Source organism: Bactrocera neohumeralis, chromosome 3, assembly GCF_024586455.1.
Source record: "Bactrocera neohumeralis isolate Rockhampton chromosome 3, APGP_CSIRO_Bneo_wtdbg2-racon-allhic-juicebox.fasta_v2, whole genome shotgun sequence".
Lineage (NCBI taxonomy): Eukaryota > Metazoa > Arthropoda > Insecta > Diptera > Tephritidae > Bactrocera > Bactrocera neohumeralis.
In genome coordinates, this window is record NC_065920.1 from 53,634,128 (window position 1) to 53,658,915 (window position 24,788).

Here is a 24,788-nt window from a genome sequence, read left to right on the forward strand (position 1 = left end):
AAATTGCTGGGCAATATAGAATCAGGTGTTCTGGAGTTTCCGGTTCCATGTCGCAAAACCCGCAATTTGCACAACAGGCTATTCCCATGTTGGGCAAGTGTTTCTTGGCCCTGCAGAGAGCGACAAAGAAACGGAATTTATCTCGGGGGATGTTAATTATTTCTCTTATCCTTGTGAGGTTGTAATCTCCCACTAACTACTTGTCGGGCGCGCTCCTGCTGCCTGCTGCCAGTGCCGTTCTCTCCCAACTCTCTCTCCGTTCGGAGTAGCCCCTTTATGATGTAAGACCCCACCGCAATGCATGGTTTTGGTTCCATCATCCTTGAAGCCGCCGCAAAGCGGTCTAGTTCGTCGATCAGCTCATTTCCGGCTACCCCTTTATGCCCCGGTACCCAGATCAGGTGTATACGGTTACAAACTAATAGGCGGTTCAGCCTTCCTTTACACTTCTCCACTAATAGCGATTTAATTTCATAAGCTGAGATCACTTTTAATGCCACACACCGACTTGGAGAAAAGACTTCTGCTTGACAGATGCTCGGAAAACATCCAATTGGCATGGATAGCTTGGTGTCCGGTTCCGCAATGCCTGCTCCAATGCCTTCTTGTGTTTTCGAGCCGTTTGTATACTGTTGCCCCTCAGTTGTAGGTCGAGTGTAGAAGTGTAGAGTGTAGTCTCCTTTACCGGCGAGAGTAACTTTAAACTTTTTTGTGAAGTTTAGCCTCTTCGTAGCTCCGCCACTTGGAAGAAGGGCCAGTGATGTATCTTCCCTCAAGACCTTCATTTGTTGAGACGTAATTATTATATTACAATAGGCCTTACGATCATGGTATACAGTCACCTGATGGAATATTCGTCGCATAATTGCTGACACATACTAGCCCCAAATGCTGCAGAAAGTGGTGGAAATTTGGGTCTATCGCCTGGAACTATTTAGAGTCAGCCGCGACGGTCCTGAAATTATCAGTAAAACATAAAAGCAACTCTTATTTTTATAATAAAGCTGAATTCTTGGTCATAACATTTTATTTCTTGAAAACAACGTGTTTAAAAAACACCGAAGGTAAGGGAACTTATATAGAGTTACGCAACTAAATAGACAATAAAGCTTGCTGGAGAGCAGTGAGTTTAACAGTGTTGATGTACTATTGGGATCTTTTCATAAAAAATCCATTATGTAACATACTCATGACGCCTTCTGAACTGAACAAGTTTGATTTACGGAAAAAGTGGCGGCTTTTGGAGTTGTCTGGCTGGGGGCCTGATAGGGAAAGAATGGAAAGTGCTGTCTTATGTCAAAAATACATCTTTGAAGAGAACTATTTCTTTGTTGTTGAATTATGATAGCAATGAAAATTAAATTAATAACCAAATAATAACATTTCGTTGTCCTCCTGTGAAAAAACGTTCTCTCAAGAGCGAGCTTTTCAATTGGAAATTAGGTGGTATAACTATGTTTGTCAATATGGTCCTTATAGGAACAATTTTATGAAATTACAATTATAAAAATAGCGCTGATCACTAATCTATGTACTTCAGGTTGTTCTTTTTGTATGCATTTTTGCTTAGAAATAATACCATGGAATGTTAATTCCTTTTAAATAATGAACAACAAACTTATTTCTGATATTAATTATTATTATATTTTCTTTAAGCTTTAACCGCTCTACAGTTATTCAAGAGTCAAAGGAATAAACACTGTATTTGCCAGTGATGTTTGTACTCCAGTTTCTCTTTTTCTTTTTTATTCTCTCTTGTGGGTTTCTCTCTTGAACTTTCCTTACCTCTCTCTCTCTATCTCACTCATAGTCCCTATTTCTCATTTCACCAGTTGCGCCTAATCATCGCCTTGCGTTGCCTGCCAACCATCAACTCGGACCATTGCCAATTGCCGAAGTCGGCATTGTAATCATTCTGTTGCTCTTCGTAGGAACTATATGGTTGTTGTTGTAGCTTCCTTAGCTGCTTATTTTGTACAACTCGTGCATTACTATTATTATAATTCGCTGGCAAAACAGCAATCACTGGCATTTCGGCGGCGTTCACCGGTTCACGTTGACTTTGACGCAGTTTCTGCTCGTCAACATCGCCGCTACGTGGTGTGACCAGCACACGTACATTCTCCACTGTACCGTAACCCTGCGGTGCCGGTAGTAGTGAGGCGTAAGTATAGTTTGGTGGTAATTGTGGATGGAAGGGATCATCCCCGTAGAGCTTGCGATAGCGTTCAGTGTGTATGAGTTCGATGATTTGAAAGAGCGCAACACTCGTGGCCCAATTGTAGCCGAGGTATACTGTAAAAGTAAAGAAATCTGAGAATACTTAAACACATAAAGTTGCCGTTACTTTACTTACAGATTATAAAGCCACCAGCTAAAGTGACAACTATCAGAAATCCCAAATTGAGTTTCTTTTTCAAAATTATCATGAATATAATATGTGAGGCAAAGCCGGTGATCACACGTAAAAAGTCAGCAATAATAAAAGGAAGCAGAAACCATTTTTTAAGCTGTCATGTGAGGAAAAGATTAGTATTATATATATTATATGATATCGAGTCTTATATTAAATACCTTCAACGCTCCGAATATCGCCAAGCCGCAACCAGTCAAGTATAAGACCATCAGGGTCACAAAGAAAGCAATGAAACCTTGAACATCTGAGTGAAAAGTAAATTTAAATTGTTGCTAAGTTATTGATTAAATATAAAAGGATAATTTACAAATAAGAGCTTATCGTTATTGACCGATGAAACCAATATCGTTAAAAAAATGTCTACATTGTTCAGACAAGGCGACTTCAATCTACTCCAGAAAATATTGAACTGAATCGATCATTGGTCTCATCAATCGCACTGTTAGTTTTGCTTTCTTCAGACTGGATAAGGAAGCGAAGCAAATGGGTTTGGTAGTGAACGAGCGAAAGACGAATAACTCCTCTCCTCAAACTAACAGTCGTCGCACTCGCGGCTTGGCTCCTATGTCTCTGTATTTTATAGTGACAGTCATAACTTCGAAGTCGTAGATAATTACGTAATTTTAACTATCATCATTAACACCAACAACAACGTCATTAACACCAACATGAGCTGTATGAGTTATATGAGGACGTTGACATAGTTCAGCAATTTAAGAGACAGTGGCTACGCTGGCTAGGTCATGTCGTCCGAATGGATGAAAACACTCCGCAGTACTCATCTGGTGAAGCAGAGGAAGAGGAAGATAAAACTTGGAACTTGCAGGTTTCTTGGATTAAAACACAAAGCCCGAGCAGGAATGGACTCTTCCGAGTCGGTACCAACCTCTGAAAGTATGTAATGAGCCATTAGCAGAGAAATGCGAGATCCTCCTTAATCAAGTAGAAAAATACTTCGAAGAAATCTTCAATATGTTTGAAGTTTCCAACAACTCCTGCCCTGTAAGTCAGAAAACTCTTGTTGGTGGTGCAGCGTCTTAATAAAAGTGGCTGCCGCTAAGATGGCAGAAGATCTATGGCTCCAGTGCGCAGTCTTCTGCAGAATGCTGACTATCCACTCTGATGGTATGGAGGCGATATTGATCAAGCTCATTAACTGTACGCTCGGAACTAACGAAGGGATGTCAATATTCCTTATCTCTATCATTGAGTTATCGAGTGGGCTCCCCGTCTTTCGCAAAGTTGATATTTCAATAGTTGTAGGAGTTCTAAGTAGAAGCTACTAGACTCTTGTGTTAATTTTTCAATTTCATAAGCTGCTTGGAAGGAGAAGAGATATAGTTATCTTAAAACTTTCTTTTCGAAAGTCTCACTTTTTTTAGAGCAAGCGTTAGATACCTCCGCTCCTTTTCGATATCGAGGTGAAATAGCGGAAATAGCATTCAAGGAGCTTAACAGATTTTGTATACGTTCAACGTACTTTAAAGAGAGTTAACATCCTACCACAGAAATTTTTTCTGGCTTCAAAAAAGCTTTGATATGGCATTCTAAGTGTAATTCTCGGCTATCTTGGAAAATCAGCCAACTAATGGAAACTATAAGTGAACAAAGAGCTATAAACTCATCGCAAATCTCTTTAGACGTTTTATTTGAATTACGATTAGTTAACTTGAATAGCTGAAGGATTGAGATGGTTTGATCACCTTAAACCCAAATTGACATATAGCAATGTTACTCAGTCTTTACTACCGGGTTTCTCAACAAAGATGATATGATTTCTAAATGTCATATGCGGGTTCTGCGAAAGGATTTGGGCTTGCATCCGTATACAATTGTTTTTACTCAAGAACTGAAGCAATTGGACCACCGTAAACGACGTTAATTTTTGTTTTTGGAACAATTTGAAAACGATAACGATTTTCTTAAGAAAAGTGGGAGTCACTTTAATCTGAGTGATGCTGTAAATAAAAAAACTGTCACTTTTGGTACGGACAAAATTCACAAATTATTCAAGAAAAACTATTACATTCACCTAAATTGGTTTGTCAATGGAGAATCATAAAAATCGATGATAATAAACAGTTTATGATTGCTGACATCCAACTTTTTATGATTGCAATTAGAAGAACTTGATGTTGACAAAATCTGGTTTCAATAAGACGAAACTACGTGCCACACAGCACGTACAACAACCGAATTATTGCGAGAAAGGTTTGAAGATTCGATTATTTCCAGAAATTGTGACATTCAATGGCCTTCAAGAAGTTGGGATTTGACACCATTGGACCACTTTTTAGGGGTAATTTGAAGTCATTGGCCTTGAGCAGTAAACCAGACTCTCTTCAGGCTTTAAAAGGCTATATTGAACTTGCTATTCATGACATATGACCTGATTTAGTGGAAAAAGTTCTCGAAAATTTTGTTCATTAAATTCGTTCCTGCAAAAGAAGTCGTGGAGGCCATTTGAATGATGTTATATTTAGAACTTAATTGTATCGATTGTGCTTTACATTAAATAAAAAAAAAACTTTCCCATCTTGAGACCCAGCACTCCATGGAATATACAACGTCGTAGTTGAGAGTGAGGGTCGAATAGGTGTCGTTCGAAGCAACACGGACTGACATATAGAACGATTTGTCGAGTCAAATTTTTTCCAGCGAAAGCAAAAATACCGCATTTGGAACGAAGAGCAACCTGAAGAGATTCAAGAGCTGCCATTTCATTCAGAAAAAACAACGGTTTGGTGTGGTTTATGGGCCGGTCGTACCATCGGTCCACATAACAAATGATGCCGGTGAGAACCTCACCGTCAATGGTGACCATTATCGCGTCATGTTAACCAACTATTTCATGTCTGAAACTGAAGGTCGTGATCTCGGTGACAATTGGTTTCAACAAGACAATTTATTAAGAAAGAACTTCGTTGAGAAGATAAGTTCACGTTTTGAGCTGGTCGATTGGCCACCAAGACCGTGTAATATCACAGCGTTAGACTTCTTCTTGTTGGGATATGTAATGTTTAAAGCCTATGCGGACAATCGCGCTTTCATTCTGGCCTTGAAGCGCATGTCATTCGCCTGTAACCCTTCGAAATGCTTCAACGAGTCGACAACAATTGGACACAACGCATGAATCATCTGAGACATAGTCGCGGCCAACGTTTGAAAGAGAAAATATTTAAAAAATAAATGCCAATGTATGTTCTATCGAATGATAATAAACTTTCTGCATTAAATTTGAAGTTTCTGTGATTTTCGGGTAGGGAACCACGAAATGGATCACCCTTTAAAAACCCAGAAATTACAGTGTGGTGATTCTGGGTTTGTCAGTTGAAAGTCTATCGGATGTCTCTTCTTTCAGGAGTTGCATTGAAAGCGATGAAACCGTAGAGCAGACCTCCGAAGGAGTCAAAATTTCAGCTGAGCTTGAAACTAACTGTGATTTTATAAACATTGCTTTTTATCCTTTCTCACTTACGGTTATCTATCCAGTTTAAAATTTTCAATATGTAAATATTTTTGCCAAATTGCTCATCGTCTCTGAAAAGCTTCATGATTGGATTCACTATCTCCATGCCCATAGAAAGCAGCAAAACTGTTGGTATAAATACTTGCATCTACGAAAAACAAATTTAGTTATATTACATGCGTTAATTTATATAATGTAAACACATGTCCTTCGATTTGTTGGAAATTTACTCACAAAGCCGAGTACTACCACCACAAGCACACCCAGGCGCACCGAACAATAGAAGAGATATGTTTCCATCCATAACATAGCCATTCGTATATTGTTGTTGTTATTGTATTTTTTTGGTATTAAAAATAAAATATATTATGCACAGGTTTAAGTAATTTTTTTTCTGCACATTTTATGCATTTTGCGCCGTTTCTTAATTTTTTTCGTTTATTTTATTTATTCGTATAACCGTTATTCTTCTTAACTTCGTTTTCGCACGCTCGCTTTGCTTCGATGAACTAAAAGTCTATAAAACATTACTCTTGCTCATAGCCAACATTTCGTGCATGAAGATTGCATTATTTGGTTTATTGATTGTTTAAATGAGTGAATGAATAACGGTAAATTCATAATAAATGTCGCCTAGGCGGGATAACGATCTCATTTTGCCTTTTTGTGCGGTTGGTCATTGAGAAAGACATGGAAAACTCATTTGGTCATAATTCGTTTGAATGTGTGTGTGTTTGTGTGCTATTGGAAAATCGTTGTTGATTATGCACATATTACGTATAATATTATTACAATAACAATAGTAGACGTCACCACTCTTGCTTTCGGTTGAATTGTATTTGTAGTTGGATATATCGGGTGATTTTAAAATTTGCAAAATCTCATCGGTTCTTTATTTGAAACGTAAGATTGGTTCATGACATTTATTTTTGAAGATAATTTCATTTAAATGTTGACCGCGGCTGGTCCATTCGGAAAGTAAAATTTTTCGAATGCAAATGTTGTTTCCAAAGCTGGAATAGTTGCTGGCTTATTTCTGTAGACTTTAGACTTGACGTAGCCCCACAAAAAATAGTCTAAAGGCGTTAAATCGCATGATCTTGGTGGCCAACTTACGGGTCCATTTCTTGAGATGAATTGTTCTCCGATTTTTTCCCTCAAAATGACCATAGAATCGCGAGCTGTGTGGCATGTAGCGCCATCTTGTTGAAACCACATGAGTCAACATTTAAATGAAATTATCTTCAAAAAGTAAATGTCATGAACTAATCTAACGTTAAATATACGTTTTTTTTTAAAAAAGTATATAAAAAATCACCCGATATTATATACATATATAGTACGTAAGTAATGTACATACAAGTAAGTAGATATGTAAATGAGCTTCTTACCATTACGGTGCTTGTATGTATAGTGTTTATCTATTCAAACAAGTAAGAAAAATATTCTGGCAGTGGTAAGTGTTCAGTTTTTTGCATCAAAGTTCCGTTCGCTATAAAAAATATATAACAATAAGAATTTCTTTGGACAAAAATAGTAAGACCTTTTAATTGAAATTTCGCGCGAAAACTCATTCGTCGAAATATTTTTTTTCTAGGTTGCTATGACTGTCAGTGACATCTGTGCGAAATGTTACATCAGAATAATAATTTCTGTTAAGAATACGCTTATTTTTCTGAAGGACATAAAGTGCATTCGGCGATTTGTACGATGAGTGAAATTATTCAACAAAGTTAGGTTAGGTGGCTGATCAAAAGATCGCACATGGACTACTATATGTAGTCTTTTGTGATGTCTTATAAAAGTAGAACTCCTGTGTTCGAACTATAAATTAGCAAAACGCTTAGTAGCCAATACAAACATGCGCAGGCATTTAATTTTCACCCCCGCCAATTCGGGGGGATGTTCGAAGGTATGTGCACCCAAGTGTTTAAGGGGGTATTCTGGTCTAGAAGCATGAATTTCAGGTAATTTTTAAAGAGCCGTAAAAAAAGGCAATTAATATTTTTACTATCCATTTTTTTTATTACTTATTTGTTATACAGTTTAGAGGAGTACAGAAAAAAATTAAAAACTAAAAAAAAGAGAGTCAAAAATTATAGTTTTGTTCACATAACGGTTGTTTGTAAGTTCTAAAACTAAAAGAGTCAGATATAGGGTTATATATACCAAAGTGATCAGGGTGACGAGTAGAGTTGAAATCCGGATGTCTGTCTGTCCGTCCGTCCGTCCGTCCGTCCGTCTGTCCGTCCGTCTTGTCCGTCCGTTGTCCGTCCGTCTAAAAGTCCGTCCGTCTATATACCAAAGTCCGTCTGTCCGTCCGTCGTCTGTCCGTCCGTCCGTCTGTCCGTCCGTCTGTCCGTGCAAGCTGTAACTTGAGTAAAAATTGAGATATCATGATGAAACTTAGTACACGTATTCCTTGGCTCCATAAGAAGTTTAAGTTCGAAGATGGGCAAAATCGGCCCACTGCCACGCCCACGAAATGGCGGAAACCGAAAACCAATAAAATGTCATAACTAAGCCATAAATAAAGATATTAAAGTGAAATTTGACACAAAGGATCGCATTAGGAAGGGGCATATTTGGACGTAATTTTTTTGGAAAAATGGGCGTGGCCCCGCCCCCTACTAAATTTTTTGTACATATCTCGGAAACTACTATAGCTATGTCAACCAAACTCTATAGAGTCGTTTTCTTCAGGCATTTCTATATACAGTTCAAAAATGGAAGAAATCGGATAATAACCACGCCCACCTCCCATACAAAGGTTATGTTCAAAATCACTAAAAGTGCGTTAACCGACTAACAAAAAAGTCAGAAACACTAAATTTTACGGAAGAAATTGCAGAAGGAAGCTGCACCCAGGCTTTTTTTTTAAATTGAAAATGGGCGTGGCGTCGCCCACTTATGGACCAAAAACCATATCTCAGGAACTACTGCACCGATTTCAATGAAATTCGTTATATAATATTTTCTTAACACCCTGATGACATGTACGAGATATGGGTGAAATCGGTTCACAACCACGCCTTCTTCCAATATAACGCTATTTTGATTTCCATCTGATGCCTTCTCTGTATAATATATAGTACATTAGGAACCAATGATGATAGCGGAATAAAACTTTACACAAATACGTTATTTGAAAAATATGTAAATGACGTATAATGAAATCTCGATTATCACTTTATCATGCGAGAGTATAAAATGTTCGGTTACACCCGAACTTAGCCCTTCCTTACTTGTTTTGGATTACTTTTTCTGACTATTTCGAATTTTTTAAACATAATAAAAATAAAAATTTGGAGATGGGGCTAGTTCCAACCATAGACAAGCCTATAAAGAAGACTCTATAAAAATTTCAAGTAAATCGGTCCAGTAGAACCAGAAATTCCGAAAAAGTCAGTTTTGAGAAAAACGCGTTTAAAGTTTAAGAGACAATCCTAGTGAACACGGACGCCACGTCACAAAATCGGCTGTATCTCCGAAAGTAAGCCGAATTTTGAAAAATCCTTCCAAGGTCATATTTTTGAAAGTCTAAACTTTCAAGATATGCAAGAACAAGAAATCGATTTTTTCAAAATCCTAGACAAGAATACCCCCTTAAGTCTTGATCTCCCAAACGGGAGACAGTCAAGCAGGAAGTGTTGAGTCGTTTTCACCTCATCTTCTTCCATGCAGTTTCTGTAGATCGTGTCTGGTAGGATTCCCAGCCTTACAGCGTGGACGCAAAATAGAGCAATGGCTCGGCACGTTAAGGGGTTAGGTGGGTTTCGAAAAATAGATTTTTTTTTGTCTTATGAAATAGTACAATATGTTTCAAATATTCTAAAATTCTAAGAGATAAGCCATCAGGGCACGACCGTGTAGCGCATCGACTCTTTTTCAAAACTCCATTTTTGAAGTCGGTGGACACGATTTCTCGAAAAGTTATGGACCGATTTACTTTGAATTCTTCATTATCTTAATTTATTTATAATTTAAATTATCTAGCTATTAAACGAAGGACTTTTTTCATTACAACTTATTTTTTTAAGCCAATAAATGGCGAAAATTTGACCAAAAAATTAAATTTTTTGTTCAAAGTCTGAGAAAAAATTGAAATTTTATTTTTTTATGTCCTTCATTTAAAAACGAGATTAATATATATATACTAACGGAATACTTTTGGTTTTTTAATATTAAATGAACCAATAATAAGTTATGCTGTCCACAGCGAGAGCATTTTTTTTGTGAGACAGCCAAGGATATTTTTATATCAAAATTTCCCGAGACATTGTTCAAATATGTAGCTTTGATATGCTTTATTATATTTGTGAAATATAGATTGTTTACATAAAAAAAAATCCTAAAAATACCTTTTTTTGCACGTCGGAAACCCACCTAACCCCTTAAAAGCCCCACTACTAAGCAGAGGATAGCCTTTTAGGACAAAGAGATAACTTGATCTTTTGCCATCGATTTTGGGTCAAAAGGCTTTTGACAGCGCATGTACCAGTAGTGTCCCAGCGCTGATCAAGCTTCAGTGAAGTAGTTCCATTAAATTTGCATGTGCGGAATCAAATTTCTGTTGCCGAAATATTCAGAATGTTGGAGCAGGCCTTTGGTGATAGTTTTTTGTCGCATGAAAGTGTTTTTGATTAGTACAAATTAGTACAAAGAGGGTCGAGAACGCGTCGACGACGAACCACGTCCGGAACAACAACATCAAATTATGATCAACACGTCAATAAAATAAAGGAATTGATGCTCGCGAAAACAGACGATCAATCGGCCGAATATCGTGGCAAAGGTGAGCCGAAGCCGAAAAAACCACGTCAAAGCAAGTCAAAAATCAAGATCATGATGACAGTTTTCTTCGATTATCGATGTGTGTTGCTTTCCGAATTCCTTTCGACCGGCCAAACTGTCAACAAGGCATATTGCTTGAGAGAGGGCGGAATTATGGGCCGACTCTTGGTTTTTGCACCAAGATAATGCATGAGTGAAGCAACGGACTTCCATTAAAATTAATAGTTATTGAAAATAAAAGCCTCAGAAATGTATTCAGGTATTTGCCATCATGTTACAAGCTTTTCATTAGCTGCTGCGGTGTTTTTTATCTTTCCTTTGAATTATTACTTTGAAAGGAATTATTAATTTCTATTTTCGTTGTTTCTAGTTCTTGAAAATAATTAAATGAATTAATCAATCAGACCCCCATTTTCGACTTCTGCGTAGGAATCGAAGAACTACTCAGGCGTCCCATCGATGACAACAAATGGTAGTCAGACTTGGTCCCTGTCTGGTGAATACAGCTCCCAAGTACTTTGATTGTATCCTAAACCGATTTTGCTTTGTGCAGGTTTATTGCCGTGTAACAAAATTACTTCGCCGTTTCTTCATTGATCATTTGTTTTCTGTAGCGACTAGTAATAATAGCTTCACCAGGTTATAGAAGCTCATAATATACCACACCCTTCTGATCCCACCAAACACAGATATTGCGTTCTTGCCGAATCGATCTGCCTTTATAGTCGATGTTAATGTTTGTCCCGGATTAACTCATGATTTTTTCTGTTGAAGATTCTTAAAATTAATGCATTTTTCATCGCCAGTGACAATTCGATGCAAAACTAATTTTCTTTGAAGCAAAAATTTCACAAATGATTTTTTGGTTTTTCATTTGTTTTTCATTCAATTCATGTGACACCCATTTTCCACACTTTTGGTTCTTTCCCATAGTTTTTTAAAGGTCTGATATGATTTGTTGTTTAATATAGCTGCCTTTTGCTTTTGTCTCAAAGTAACATTTCCATCCAATATTGCTTTCAATTCGGCGTCTTCAAACATGTTTGATGGTCTTTCATTTGGTTCATTTCTCACATCAAAATCATTATCTCTGAACCGTTGAAACCATCTTTTGCCTACTGCTTCTGATAGTGCATGATCATCATAAGCCTCGACAAGCATTCGATGCGACTTTGCGGACTTTCCTTCAAATGGTAACACAAAATTAATGCTCTCCGAAAAAATCTTGAAATAAAATTTTACAATAAGTCTAGATTATTATGAAAGATTTAGGCATTGGAATATTTCTGGCTCATATCCGTTAACCCATTGTTTGTCTGGTTACACTATAAATATGCCATACGCATTTAGATTTTATTTTTTAGGATTCGACATACTTTCTGAATACAATTTCATATTTTTGAATTCCAATATTTTCCCTAACAGTGTATTGTTTATACTTATATAGTATCGTATAGTAATAATTTTTTCTGTGTAGTATTATTATAGCAGTTTCAGTCTATTAAATATGCTATAAAAATATGAAAGCACAAAAGCTTGAAATGCTTTTGTACTAAAGCTTATTTTTAAGCGTTTGTAACGGTGGAAAAGCTTATGTATCTCTCCAGTTTCATGCACTTATCTGCCTAATAAAGCGTGACGTCGTAAAGCTTAAAATGTTATTCAAGTGTAGTAACAGTTTTACTGTCAGTGGAGTTTAAAAGCTTCTTTGAATACGCACACTTATTTTGGCAATGGTTTTTAGTTCACTGAAGGAAATATTATTATAATTTTCGTTTATTAGTAGGGTACGTTAAAGATCTCTCTTTTAAATGTTTAAGAACTATTTTGATGGAATTTTTTTTAGATTTTTACTACTGACAGACAACGAAGGGGATTTTTTAGGGCTAATGAAAATTTTCCTAAATATTTTTTTAACGAAAAATTCTGTAGAGGTTTCGACAAAAATTTAGGGTTTTTTTATATGAATAAGAAAACCAAGTACAGAAGGGCTTTAGTAGACTTCAGGGGAATATTAAGCACCACCTCCTTCAGAACTAATGTTTCTAATCCGAATCAAATTAAATACTGATTTAAGACGATATTAAAAAAAAAAAACAGTTATAAGAAGATTTAAAACTGATTATCTGAGTACAAAAAGCCAAATGGAGAACCATGCACTTTAATTTCTTCACTTCATCCTTATTTATTTTACTTATCCAAAGAAACACACACAAGCCATACAGTCAATCAGCTCATCAAATACAAAAAAGTTATTGCCTGCATTAAGGCGCTCACTCCGTAAACTACTCAAAAACTACTCATTCACAAATAAATATAAATCATTACAAGCCATAAATTCATAACGGATTATTTAATAACAGTTCGTTACACTAAGGAGAAGCAAATGTCTGCGAACAGTCGTTGAATTGCGCCTGAATTGACCATCAATTGAGTTTATGCACTGAAGCAAACAACTATTGAGGAAGGCATCGATTGAGGGAAGCTTATTGGCGTCGGTCATTCATGCACGCACTTGACTACCATTGAAAAGCCATTATACTATTTACATATATGCAAAAAGCAGCAGTAACCACTACTTGTGTCGAAGGATCCTCAAATGGTCAATGGGTGCTGAATTACAGCAATGTGAAGAGGGCAGTATCGTATTGCATGCTTACAGGCACCTTATGTGACCGGTCAAGCAGCGTTTGTATGCGGTGAAATAGTCATGCACATTTGCATAATGCATGTGAGGGGAGCAGTAAGCATATTTTAAACAAATTCCCATGGCTTGTGTGAAACGTGATTGCAGTAAATTTGCTGCTTTGCTCTACACTAATTCAATAAGGGCGGGTCGGCGATGAAAAGTTATAACCTAAGAGCTTTGAGTATGATAATAGGAAAGTGAAACTTATGCGAAAAGTATTGAATAAAGGTTCATTAAGATCAGATTTTGGCAGATTTTGTATCGCAAGATATTTTAAAAGATGCTCATGTCTTAGGCTTCTCTAAAAGAGGTCAACTATACAACACTTTATATGTTAACATTAGAAAATACTATGATTTCAGGGTAGTTACAGTTGTAGAATGTAGAGTTGATGTTTTCTTAGTAGAAATAGTCAGTATTTTCGTTTTAAAAGACCTTAGGCGCAGCATTTTTGGTTAAAATTGAGACTCCACTCGATAACTTGGTGACTAATTATTATGCTTGAATTCGTATTAGAGCAATATTCTAAGTATCTCTTTCATATCAAATAATCAAACTTGACACGGACCTCCAAAAAAACACAGTTTTTGAATTGAAATCTTTATTATGGTTCTCAAAATAGGCTCCTGAGCAAATACAAATATGCCAATCCAATTTTCTGTACACTTGTTATAAGCCTCGGAAATTTTCGGTCGTCGAAACTGTCCAACAATCTAGGTAATGGTCCCCTTTAAGAGGCTGTTAACAAGTGTACAGAAAATGGTCTCTTTAAGAGACGCAACAATCGCTAGATTATTAGACAGTCTCGACGACAAGTCCATAAACCCGCGCCTAGTTAGTACTAATGAAAATGGTTAAGTCGATTTATAAGATATGTTGAGATCCTCTGTCATCTCTCCGATGACATGACGGGTTTCAAGCACTAGTTCTTAAATATTTTCAAAATTATCGTCATTAACAGATGTCAAGAGAAGCTTTTCGCATCGTAAACCAACCAAACACCGAGTAATTGATATATGAAGATCAAACTTCATACGAAAGGCTGTGCAGGGTCTGGAAGACTGTTGCAGGAAAAATAGACTGCTCCTGATTCTGGGTTGCGATGCAAACGAGCATCACATGGAATGGGGCAGCTCGGGCTGCAACACACGGCGTGTATTTTTAGAATTTATTATTGGTAATAGAGGAAAGGGCTGGACTTCACCTTGAGCAACGAACTCATTGTTGGCTGGGCTCACAATAAAGGGTGTCATCATAACCTTCAATTCGCATCAGGGTAGAGGTCACGCAACTCCCCTCACCCAAACGAATTCCAAAGAACACCTATTGGGGCACTTATCGATATCTTAGAGATAAGTGTTAGTGGGGACGGGCAGCTAGACAGAGGCGCAACGGCTCTTGCACTGGAGAGCAGGCTGTATGCTCTCAACCAAACCTTTATAAGCGCATATCACTGCAGCTCTCTCTAAAGACGATTAACAAAGGACGCAATTGTTTTTTGCTGTCAAGTAAGCTATCAGAACTCAGGACAAAAGTACGTAAACTCTATAACAAGACCAAACGTTCTGGAAACTGGGAGGAGTATAGAGGCAGCCTGACTACTTACAACAAGGAGAATTGATCTGCTTATTTCAGAAATTTCAGTGTCTCTCAATACCAGAGGTATCAAAGCAACACAGGGATCTCGCTAAAGGTAAGACTGATACAGTGCTAGCCATGAAAAGATGTGCTTTTGCTTCAGGGAGAGCAGGTTCTATTGCCCTACTCCTTAATCCTTATTCCTTTAGGCTAATTAGACTAACTTCCTTCTTACTACAAAGTATGGAAAAGGTCGTGGATTATGAAATAAGGTCGAAGGCGCTGAAAACTGCATCCCTGCATGCGAACCAGCATCCTTACAGAACGGGGAGATCAACTAACATTGCTTACCAGCTAACCTCGGAGATCTTTGAAAGGAGGGGAAGTAATATCTTGCGCCTTCCTAGACATCGAAGTTTCTTTTGATAACACGTCTTACGTGAGCGTTGCAAGGGCACTGGAGAAAAGGAATGTGACGGCACAGGTGCGCAGATAGATAGAGGCTGTACTGCACACCAGAATAACCGAAATTACATTAGAGGGTACCAGAATTCGTCTGGGAAGTACAAGCGGCTGCTTAGAGGAGTGCTATTGTCTCTGTTATGGAGCCTTGTCGTGAACAAACTACTCGTTTTGTTAACTAACAATGGTATCTGCTGTCAAGGATATTCGAATGACATTGCCCGACCTCAGGAACCTAACCCTTGAGGGCAGAGGATAAAGATGACTAATATGGTAAAGTATCTTGATCTCATGCTGGATTCCACTCAGCTGTGGAAGCAGCATGTTGACCTGGTCGAAGTTACTACAGCACTAATGATGTACAATAGAATAGCTGATAAATGCTGGGGCTGCAAGTCAAATATTGTTAGGTCGTTGTAGACTATGATCTTGCGACCTTGTGGCTTCGGCCACGAAAACACCGCAAACTTCAACTATCGAAGCTTCAACGTCTCACTTGCATCTGCGTTACGGGTGCCATGCGCACATGCCCGACGGCACTTGAAGCCACGATAGAATCACACCGCTCACCTAGCAATCGGTCAGGTAGACAAAACACACAATGCTACAAATGACAGCAGAAGAGTTTGGCAGATATAAGGTAATATCATCAGCATGAAGGACTAATGTTGGCTCATCTCTCAGAGATTTTGGGGATGGTACAATCAAGTGGTACACCGACGGCTCCAAAACGTCGTAGTCGCAGGACCACGTACTCTTCATAACTAAGGGAAGTTTCCTTCTCATATTACAAGTAAAGATCTTTGCTTTAGGTAGGTGCATAGAGGTAAACCTCCAATGTAACTATCTCAACGAACGTATAGTCATACACAGCGGCATAAGGCGGCACTTAAAGCGATCTCTATGAACGATATCAAAAAGCTATTGGTGCAGGAGTGTATAGCACGGCTGAACAGTTTATCAGATCGTAAACAAGTGCACCTTATCTAGTTGCCCGGTCATAAAGGTATAGCCGGCAATGAACTGACTGATAAGCTCGCCTGCTCTGCCGCATCCACCACCATGTTGATCTGAATCTTTTATTGCGATTGGTTCCCATACCATAAAGAAGCTGCACGGCAAGGATAAAAGAGGGCAGGGAGAGGTATTGGCAACAACTCCATGGCATGCGCCATGCCAAGTTGCTAATGCGTGACGACAACCTTAGCAGGTTTAAATATGGAATCAACCTGCCAAAGGACAAACACCGGCTATTTATCGCTTTCTACACTGGCCATTGCAAGCTCATGAAGCACTTATATAACATAGACCGAGCTTCTTGTTCTGCGACATGGCGCTTGAATGATGTGCACATAAACGCCCTGTTAGAAATAAGGGAGCAAATATTTGAGTTGTAGCTCTTTTAGTATGCTATCAAAGTAAGTTTTCAATGATTTAAAACCAATATGATTGAGGAAGATTGAAACATTTCAGACATCCCGACGAAATTACCAAAAACAAAGATTTTTTTCTTTCAAAGACTGACTTTCTTTGTTTTCCCTTTTCCATGTGCACTGGAATATTCGATATCTCTAATTTACTGGAACTATCGATTACGAAGATCTTATTTCGACGTTAGTTAAGTAGTTTTAGCGAGCTTTGTATGCTGTAATTTACATTAAGGGGGTATTCTAGTCTAGAAATCAAATTTTGGGCAGTTTTTTGAATTTAAAAAAAAAAAATCAAAAAATATTTTTACCAACCATTTTTTATGGTATTTTTATTGATATTTTAAGAATACAGAAAAAAAAATTTTACAAAAAAATATTAAAAAATAAAATAATTAGAGGAAAGGGAGAGACAGGTGTAAAAAAATGGCGCATCCTGGTGACATTGATCTTGACTCTCCTGGTGGTCTGAAAAAAAAAATCAAAAGAAATTCTTAATCAGTAAGGATGCTGTTATAGTCCCTACCTCAGGGAACACGAAAAAAAAATTTTTTGAAAAATGGCGACTGCCTGAAAATAAAAATCATTTTTTACGCTTTTTTTTTGAAATTCCTGAATTTTTTTTAAATATTAAAAACAAAAATTTTGACACGATGTTGGTAGGAACGATAAAGGATTATATAAAGAAGGTTCACACAAAATTTCAATATAATCGGTTGTATAGAGCTTGAGATAATGCCGGTACCGTGTGGAAAAAAGTAGTTTCGAGAAAAACGCGTTTAAAAAATTCGATACGGCCGAACCGGGCTAGGTACTGCGTCATTAAAGTAACTGTAGCTCTTAAAATAATTTTAATTTTTAAAAATCCTTTGAAGGATATGTTCCTAAGAGTTTAAACTTTAAATATATGATCGAATTTTTCAAAATTCTAGAGCAGAATACTTTCTTAACCATTTAATCACCATAAAGCTCTCGAGAGTAATGAGTATCGGTGGATAATGAAAAATATTTTCTGAAGGAACGACATACGTATTAAACTACTCCATTTATTTGTTCTTGAATACACTTTCAGCCAACACAAAGCACTGATCGTCTTGAAATATTTAAAATATAACGGAGTGTACGGATATGTATGACGTTGTCGGAATAATTTTCATTACAGAAAGAGACATCAGGATTCTTTACTGGACTGACAATTCTTTTGGCCTTAGCGAACTTATATATATGTATATTAGGGTGTGTCATTCTGATCTTCAGTAGTCGAAGTCGATTAAGAATCGATTCTTGACATTCGAAAAATCGATTATTTTACGAGAAAACTCGATTCTCGAGTAGAATCGGAATCGAGTTTACCATCCCTACTGGCAGCCATCGCGTGCACATATAATAACCTCCGCACAATAACCACCACAAAAAAATGATTTTTTTCCATGTCATTTATATGAAAAACAGAAAACTTGAAAAAGGCACCTTTAATATTAATATTAAGAGCTCATCTTTTGAGTGACTTTCTTTTTCACATTTTCGAAAGTTTTTAGCCTGTTTTTCAGTTGAAAAAAAAGGTTGCCTCAGAATAACACACCCTAATATATATACTTAAAAACAAAAAGTTCCTACTTGTAAATGATGGCTCACAAATTGGAAGGCAAAACTGTCAAAAAAAAGTTAATTTTGAAGGCACCGAAGCTTCACACTATCAAATCTTTATCGAAATTTTGGAGGACCGTAATAACTAATGCAGCAGTCTCCATATGTGAAATTATACCGAAAAATGAAGCCACACTTTCATTAAAAAACATGGCATCATTGTTAGACCAGCGAATTTTTTAGCCCACACACACATACCCCTTACATATACCACCAATAAGCAGGAGATGCTCACACTATGTGTGGTTTGAAAAGTTTTTACCTCATCACAGCGAACTTTCAAAGTTTTTTAAACTTTTTGCATATTTCCCCATTCCACATTTTTCCATACTTCATATTAGTAATGCACTTAAGTATATAAGCACTACTACTTAGTACTTAATAATAATAAGCTCTGCCCTTTCCTGCTGCGGTACGAGACATCGTTTATTACAAAAACTGAACCACTCACATTTTACGTGCTAGTGATTATCAGACACACACACTCGACACTTTGGTCTGCCAACATGCTTTTTGGCGCTGTCAACGCTCTTGATACAGGCATTTTTTCACTTGCTGATCTGTCGCTGTTGCCTGCGGCTTGGCGCATGTCGTACGTGTCGGCATTTATGCTAAGTACTTAAGTACAAAAAGTGGATATAAATGGCTGTTGGCTGAGCGGTGTGGTTGGCTTACAAGGATTTGCTTGATAGCACTTTTTCATATATGCATATTGCAGGCATTTGTGGTAGAGCATTTCAGCTTAATGTTGAAATGATATGAAAGACGTGTTAGTAATGAGCAGAAATTGAATATGAGAAAAATAGTTACCTTACGTGTTATGGCGAGGAGTTATTTTTGAATTGGTAGAACTGATTGTACTGAGTTGGTAGTCTTAGATGTGATTTATTTTGCATTTATTTATAATCATTTCAATAAGTGGTAATAATTGTTGTCAACAATTTTTATATTCGCAATATTTAATAATTTTTTCTTTGGAAACATTATACACTTTTATAAAAATTTATATAATCTATTTACTGGTTGATATTATTTTTTCAGGCCTTATGCTGTACATTTTAAAATTTATGGTGCATTTATTGCAGCAAATGTTACTCATACGACCTGTGCCTCTTTTAAAATTAAACAGCAAAATATTACTTGTTGAGCTTATAAAAAGAATGCACTTAATTAAAAAAAAAATATATGTACTATAAATAAGCAAATTCCACTTCATATTCTTATAGATTATGTAGTGTTTCAGAATTTCACATAATGTTACTCATACGCCCCACATCTCCGCATATTAATGTTGGCATGTGATGATTAAGGAATGAGTTGGAATAATTGGACGCCTACAAATATCATATTTTCCTGTAATATCATAATACATTTATGACTTGACTTTACCTAGACTTTATGAGCTGCCTATATAACCTAAATCGATGAGGATTATGATGCATCATTGAGCTCTTCAACTTTTTATTGAATTAACAGAGAAAGGTGGAGTAATTTTGAGTCGCACAGATTCATTGCAAAGAGTTAATAGTGTTTTTATAACAGACTAAATAGAGTACCTTACAAATTGTTGAACGTTTTGATCCTTTATAGCATCAACCTGATTCTTGTTAATATCGACAGATAGGATTTTTAAGATTCGTTTCGGCCACTTTTAATTTGTCGTGATACGCAATTTTTATACTCTCGCAACAATGTTGCTAAGGAGAGTATTATAGTTTTGTTCACATAACGGTTGTTTGTAAGTCCTAAAACTAAAAGAGTCAGATATAGGGTTATATATACCAAAGTGATCAGGGTGACGAGTAGAGTCGAAATCCGGATGTCTGTCTGTCCGTCCGCCTTGTATTCCTTGGCTCCATAAGAAGGTTAAGTTCGAAGATGGGCAAAATCGGCTCACTGCCACGCCCACAAAATGGCGGAAACCGAAAACCTATAAAGTGTCATAACTAAGCCATAAATAAAGATATTAAAGTGAAATTTGGCACAAAGGATCGCATTAGGGAGGGGCATATTTGGACGTAATTTTTTTGGAAAAGTGGGCGTGGCCCCGCCCCCTACTAAGTTTTTTGTACGTATCTCGGAAACTACTATAGCTATGCCAACCAAACTCTACAGAGTCGTTTTCTTCAGGCATTTCCATATACAGTTCAAAAATGGAAGAAATCGGATAATAACCACGCCCACCTCCCATACAAAGGTTATGTTGAAAATCACTAAAAGTGCGTTAACGGACTAACAAAAAACGTCAGAAACACTAAATTTTTCGGAAGAAATTGCAAAAGGAAGCTGCACCCAGGCTTTTCTAAAAATTGAAAATGGGCGTGGCCTCGCCCACTTATGGACAAAAACCATATCTCAGGAACTACTAGACCGATTTCAATGAAATTCGGTATATAATATTTTCTTAACACCCTGATGACATGTACGAAATATAGGTGAAATCGGTTCACAACCACGCCTTCGGTATTTTGAATTCCATCTGATGCCTTCTCTGTATAATATATAGTATATTAGGAACCAATGATGATAGCGGAATAAAACTTTACAAAAAATACGGTATTTGAAAAATATGTAAATGACGTATAATGAAATCTCGATTATCACTTTATCATGCAAGAGTATAAAATGTTCGGTGACACCCGAACTTAGCCCTTCCTTACTTGTTTTCATTACATTCAGTAATGTTTACAATATCATGGAACAACGTTTACAAACTATTCAATTTTATTACTAAAATCATCCTTCTCCAATTGCAAATTTTGGTGCGCATTTGCCATTTTATGGGCTTATTAATCGCTCATCTGTGCCCGCTATTCGCCGAATTGTTGAAAACGTCGAGCGTACATATTCTTTACATAATGTTCAAGTGGCAATAAGATTAAGAAACGCTCCATGTAATGCAAATATTGCCGCCGTTCACGTAAATTTTGCTAAAGACCGCAAATAAACGACTGAAGCCCATTCTTAAGAATGAGCTGCACTTTCATCTGAGTGGTGGGGTAAATAAACAAAACTGTCGCTGCTGATGCAATTGAATTTATTGAAGAACAACCATTACATTCACCTAAATTGGCAGTATGGTGTGATCTTTTGGTCTGGTGGAATCAGCGGCCCATACTTCTTTCGAAATGAAGTGATGACGCCGTCACTGTCTTCATAAATAGATGATGATCAACAATGAGAGGAAGTTGATCTTGACAACATCTGTTTACAACAAGACGGTGTTAGGTTCATGAAGTGTGGTTTGACACAATTAGACTACTTCTTGCGGGGGTATTTGAAGTCATTGATCTTTAGTAATAAACCAGTGTTTAGAGGTCAATATTAAACGTGCTATTAATGACGAATGATGAAATAATTTCACTTTTATTGTAAAAATCTGTAAATTCCAGTCGAAGGACGTCTTCGAAATATTGTCAAGAGACTTTCTCAAAGTATGGCTTACTTAGCGTCATTTTCTGCACTTTATTTGTTTCAGTACGGGTCACTCTTTCGTTAAGCCCCATATTGCCTGGATTGTTTATTGGTTTAGTCTACAAAATTCTGCATTAGATTCTTTGAGTGATGGAGTTTGAGACCAGCCATATTTTGCTTCCATACAACAGTTGCTGCTTCACGTTTGCCGATAATATTCTAAGACTTTTGTGAGTGTGAGTGACGCTCCTGGCCTCTGTTTTCCGTTGTTTGATTTTTCTTGCATGTCAGAGAGTTTGTGCGTCAATTAAAAAGTTCAAATCTTTGAGTTGAAAATAGAGGTCCTTGCCGTACACCGAGATTTCTGATGAATGAATAGAATGTAGTAGTACCACAATTTTCACCCAATTTTAACTATTTTAGGCAAAAAGATATACTGTTTTGCGTAAAACATGCTTTGTGATTGAGATAACTCAAATATTGGCCGAAACCTGGCAGTTCCAAAATCTTTACATTAGGTATATGGGGCTCAGGGAAATATTGACCCGATTGAATCCATTTTTGATTTGACATTGACCGATATATATATCAGACATATGGACAGGCAGACATAGCAAAATCGGCGCAGCTCACCATGTTAATTATAAGTATATAAGTATGCTTTTTAAATTCTTCGACGTTTCCTTTTGGGTGTCACAACTATCGTGGCAAACTTAATAAGCACTGTCCTGGGCATAAAAACGCATGGACTACATTTCCACCTGCAAATCTCTGCTTGATTAAGTGCGATAAAACCAATCAATTTCTGAAGCGCGGTACTGGTTACTGGTGGTGTAAAGTAGGTCATTTATGTCAAGCGAAAACGGTCGTGATCGAATCGCGCCAAGGCAGGATTGACGGTCAGGAAGGTTTTCTTATGTGTTTGGTGGCATTGACAGGGAATCATCTAATATGAAGCGCTTTCAAACTCCTAATTTGGAATCGTACTGACAACAATTTGAGCGTCTAAAACAAGTAAGCGCCCTGAAGTTGTCAGCTTTGGCCAATAGGAAAGGAATTGTGTTCCATCAGGACAACGCCAAGCCACAAGCCATTGTGACAGGCCAGAAGCTTTTGGGAGCTAGGCTAGGATGTTTTTATGAACCACCTTTTATTTAGGAACTGGAATTATTTATTATTACCTGTGCCTGGCTATGGCGTATGATTTTGCTGGTCGCCTTAAAAGAAGCTTGTGAAAGTCGACGGTCTTTGTTTATTTGCCAATGGGAGCGCTTATTTCTTTGAGAAAGGCATTACGAAATCACTTTCAAAATGCTAAAAAGTGATCGAATAAAACAGTGCATATATTATCTAATCGAATCATTCTATCTATGCTAAATAAAATCATCAATTATTCGCAAAAATTATGGATTAAATTTAAAGGATATTATTTTAAATATTCCTGCTTGGTATTGGGGTTGATAGCACAAATACAATATAAAATATAAATTTTTAAGTATTCTAAGCGATGCTACATACTCTTCTTCACGTGATTTTGGTGTACTTTCTCAAAGAAATAAAGCCGATGGCTCAACAAAAGACTTTTACTGTGTTGGATTCGAACACATTCTCTCCGGAGTGCTTTAAAATATGTACTCCGAAATGCTAGCATTAAATTAAGGAAACGGCACGGATTACATTGATTATTACTAATTATTTATTATTGAATTTATATTTTATATTGGACATATACAGCTTTTGTTTGATAAAAAAATACACATATGCATCTAAGTCAAATTAAATTTAGATCTCAATTAAAGATGAAAATCAAAACAGTTACGAAATGCTCTCCACATGCCGCGCCAATACGCCGAAAAGCGCCAATTAAGTGTTGCTGCAACTACACACCGGATGGTGGACACAAAGCAGAATGTAGTTGCAACAAGCCAACGTTGGTGGCCAACCAACCGACGCAAGCATTGTCAGCAGCCAATGTTGCCACAACTGCCCGCTACTAGCAGGCCAGCGGCAGCCTCGTTGATGTCTTTGTGTTGTTGTTGATGTTGTTGTGTTTTGCTGGACACATGCTTGCGCAACACACTATATCGTTGGCAAATGATGTTCGGTGCGATGGAGCAATGTGGCATTCTTATTAATCGGTTGCAGCTTCACATAGTCCGCATGATGATGCGACAGCTGGGTGTTGGTCAGCAATGGAAGCGATGTATTTGAAGTCTACACAATAAAAACGAGAAATAGAGAGAGAGAGAGAGAGAGAGAGAGGAGGTGAAAAAACGTTGAAAACGATGAACAAACTGAAAATGACACAAAGAGAAGTGGCAGAAATGTGCGCCAATTTTCGTAAAAGTGCGCAAAATTGCCAGTTACTGTTAGATTGCTGCGAAATTGCTGCCACTTCTTAGCTTTGTTGTTGTTTTTTGGCAGTTTTTCATTTGGCCATTACCTTAGATTTGTCACGCGCCGCCTGCGCTGCCAGTAGCAATGGCGTTTGCTGTTGTTGTTGTTGCTGTTGCTGGTGATGTTGCGCCTGCAGTGGTGTGTGTTGCTGAGATTGTGGCTGCAATTGTTGACTATGTGGCTGTAGCATCAAATGTTGTTGCAACTGTTGTTGTTGCTGCAGCAATTGTTGTTGTCGTTGCAGTGCGGCCGCTTCGAGGCTATTAACATGCTCCAGTTCACGCTGTTTGGCCACGTAATCATCGAAGTATGAGTGTTTGATGAGCTTTTCGCAGGACCAACGCTTGGCCGGATCCTTGTCGAGGCATTTCTGTAAAGCAAACGTAAGCAATTTGTGGGTTTAATAGAGTTTCGCATTTCTTCTACTATCTACAGTTTCTATTTCTTCTTCTGCTATGATTTTCTAATTCTTTGAAAGAATCGCTATGTGTGTAC

General features: G+C 37.3%; 2 protein-coding genes across 8 annotated transcripts in view; both read right to left on the reverse strand.

Moving 5' to 3' along the window:
- Window positions 1-1,630: 1,630 nt before the first annotated feature.
- Window positions 1,631-6,366, reverse strand: LOC126753777 (uncharacterized). The gene is made up of 5 exons (XM_050465485.1): window positions 6,120-6,366; window positions 5,895-6,033; window positions 2,575-2,660; window positions 2,357-2,510; window positions 1,631-2,295 (listed from the first exon to the last, which is right to left on the reverse strand). The coding sequence occupies exons 1-5, from the start codon at window positions 6,198-6,200 to the stop codon at window positions 1,826-1,828; spliced, it is 930 nt and encodes a 309-aa protein (XP_050321442.1). The 5' UTR covers window positions 6,201-6,366; the 3' UTR covers window positions 1,631-1,825.
- A 17,203-nt stretch (window positions 6,367-23,569) lies between these two features.
- LOC126753772 (cyclin-dependent kinase-like 1) overlaps window positions 23,570-24,788 on the reverse strand; it is a 52,633-nt gene continuing 51,414 nt past the window's right edge. For all 7 annotated transcript variants that reach the window (XM_050465476.1, XM_050465474.1, XM_050465478.1 and 4 more), the window contains exons 7-8: window positions 24,340-24,663; window positions 23,570-24,110 (exon numbers count right to left, since the gene is read on the reverse strand). In XM_050465476.1, coding sequence (XP_050321433.1) covers window positions 23,976-24,110; window positions 24,340-24,663 — 459 coding nt within the window. In that variant the 3' untranslated portion in view covers window positions 23,570-23,975. The remainder of the gene's footprint in view (window positions 24,111-24,339; window positions 24,664-24,788) is intronic.

Bases quoted from the DNA above. Each gene is read 5' to 3' on its own strand.
- LOC126753777 (XM_050465485.1), bottom strand. From the start codon at position 6,200: ATGGCTATGTTATGGATGGAAACATATCTCTTCTATTGTTCGGTGCGC. The intron at 2,661-5,894 runs GTAAGTGAGAAA...CTTTTCACTCAG, and splicing joins TTTAAACTGGATAGATAACC to ATGTTCAAGGTTTCATTGCT. The intron at 2,296-2,356 runs GTAAGTAAAGTA...TTACTTTTACAG, and splicing joins AGCTGGTGGCTTTATAATCT to TATACCTCGGCTACAATTGG.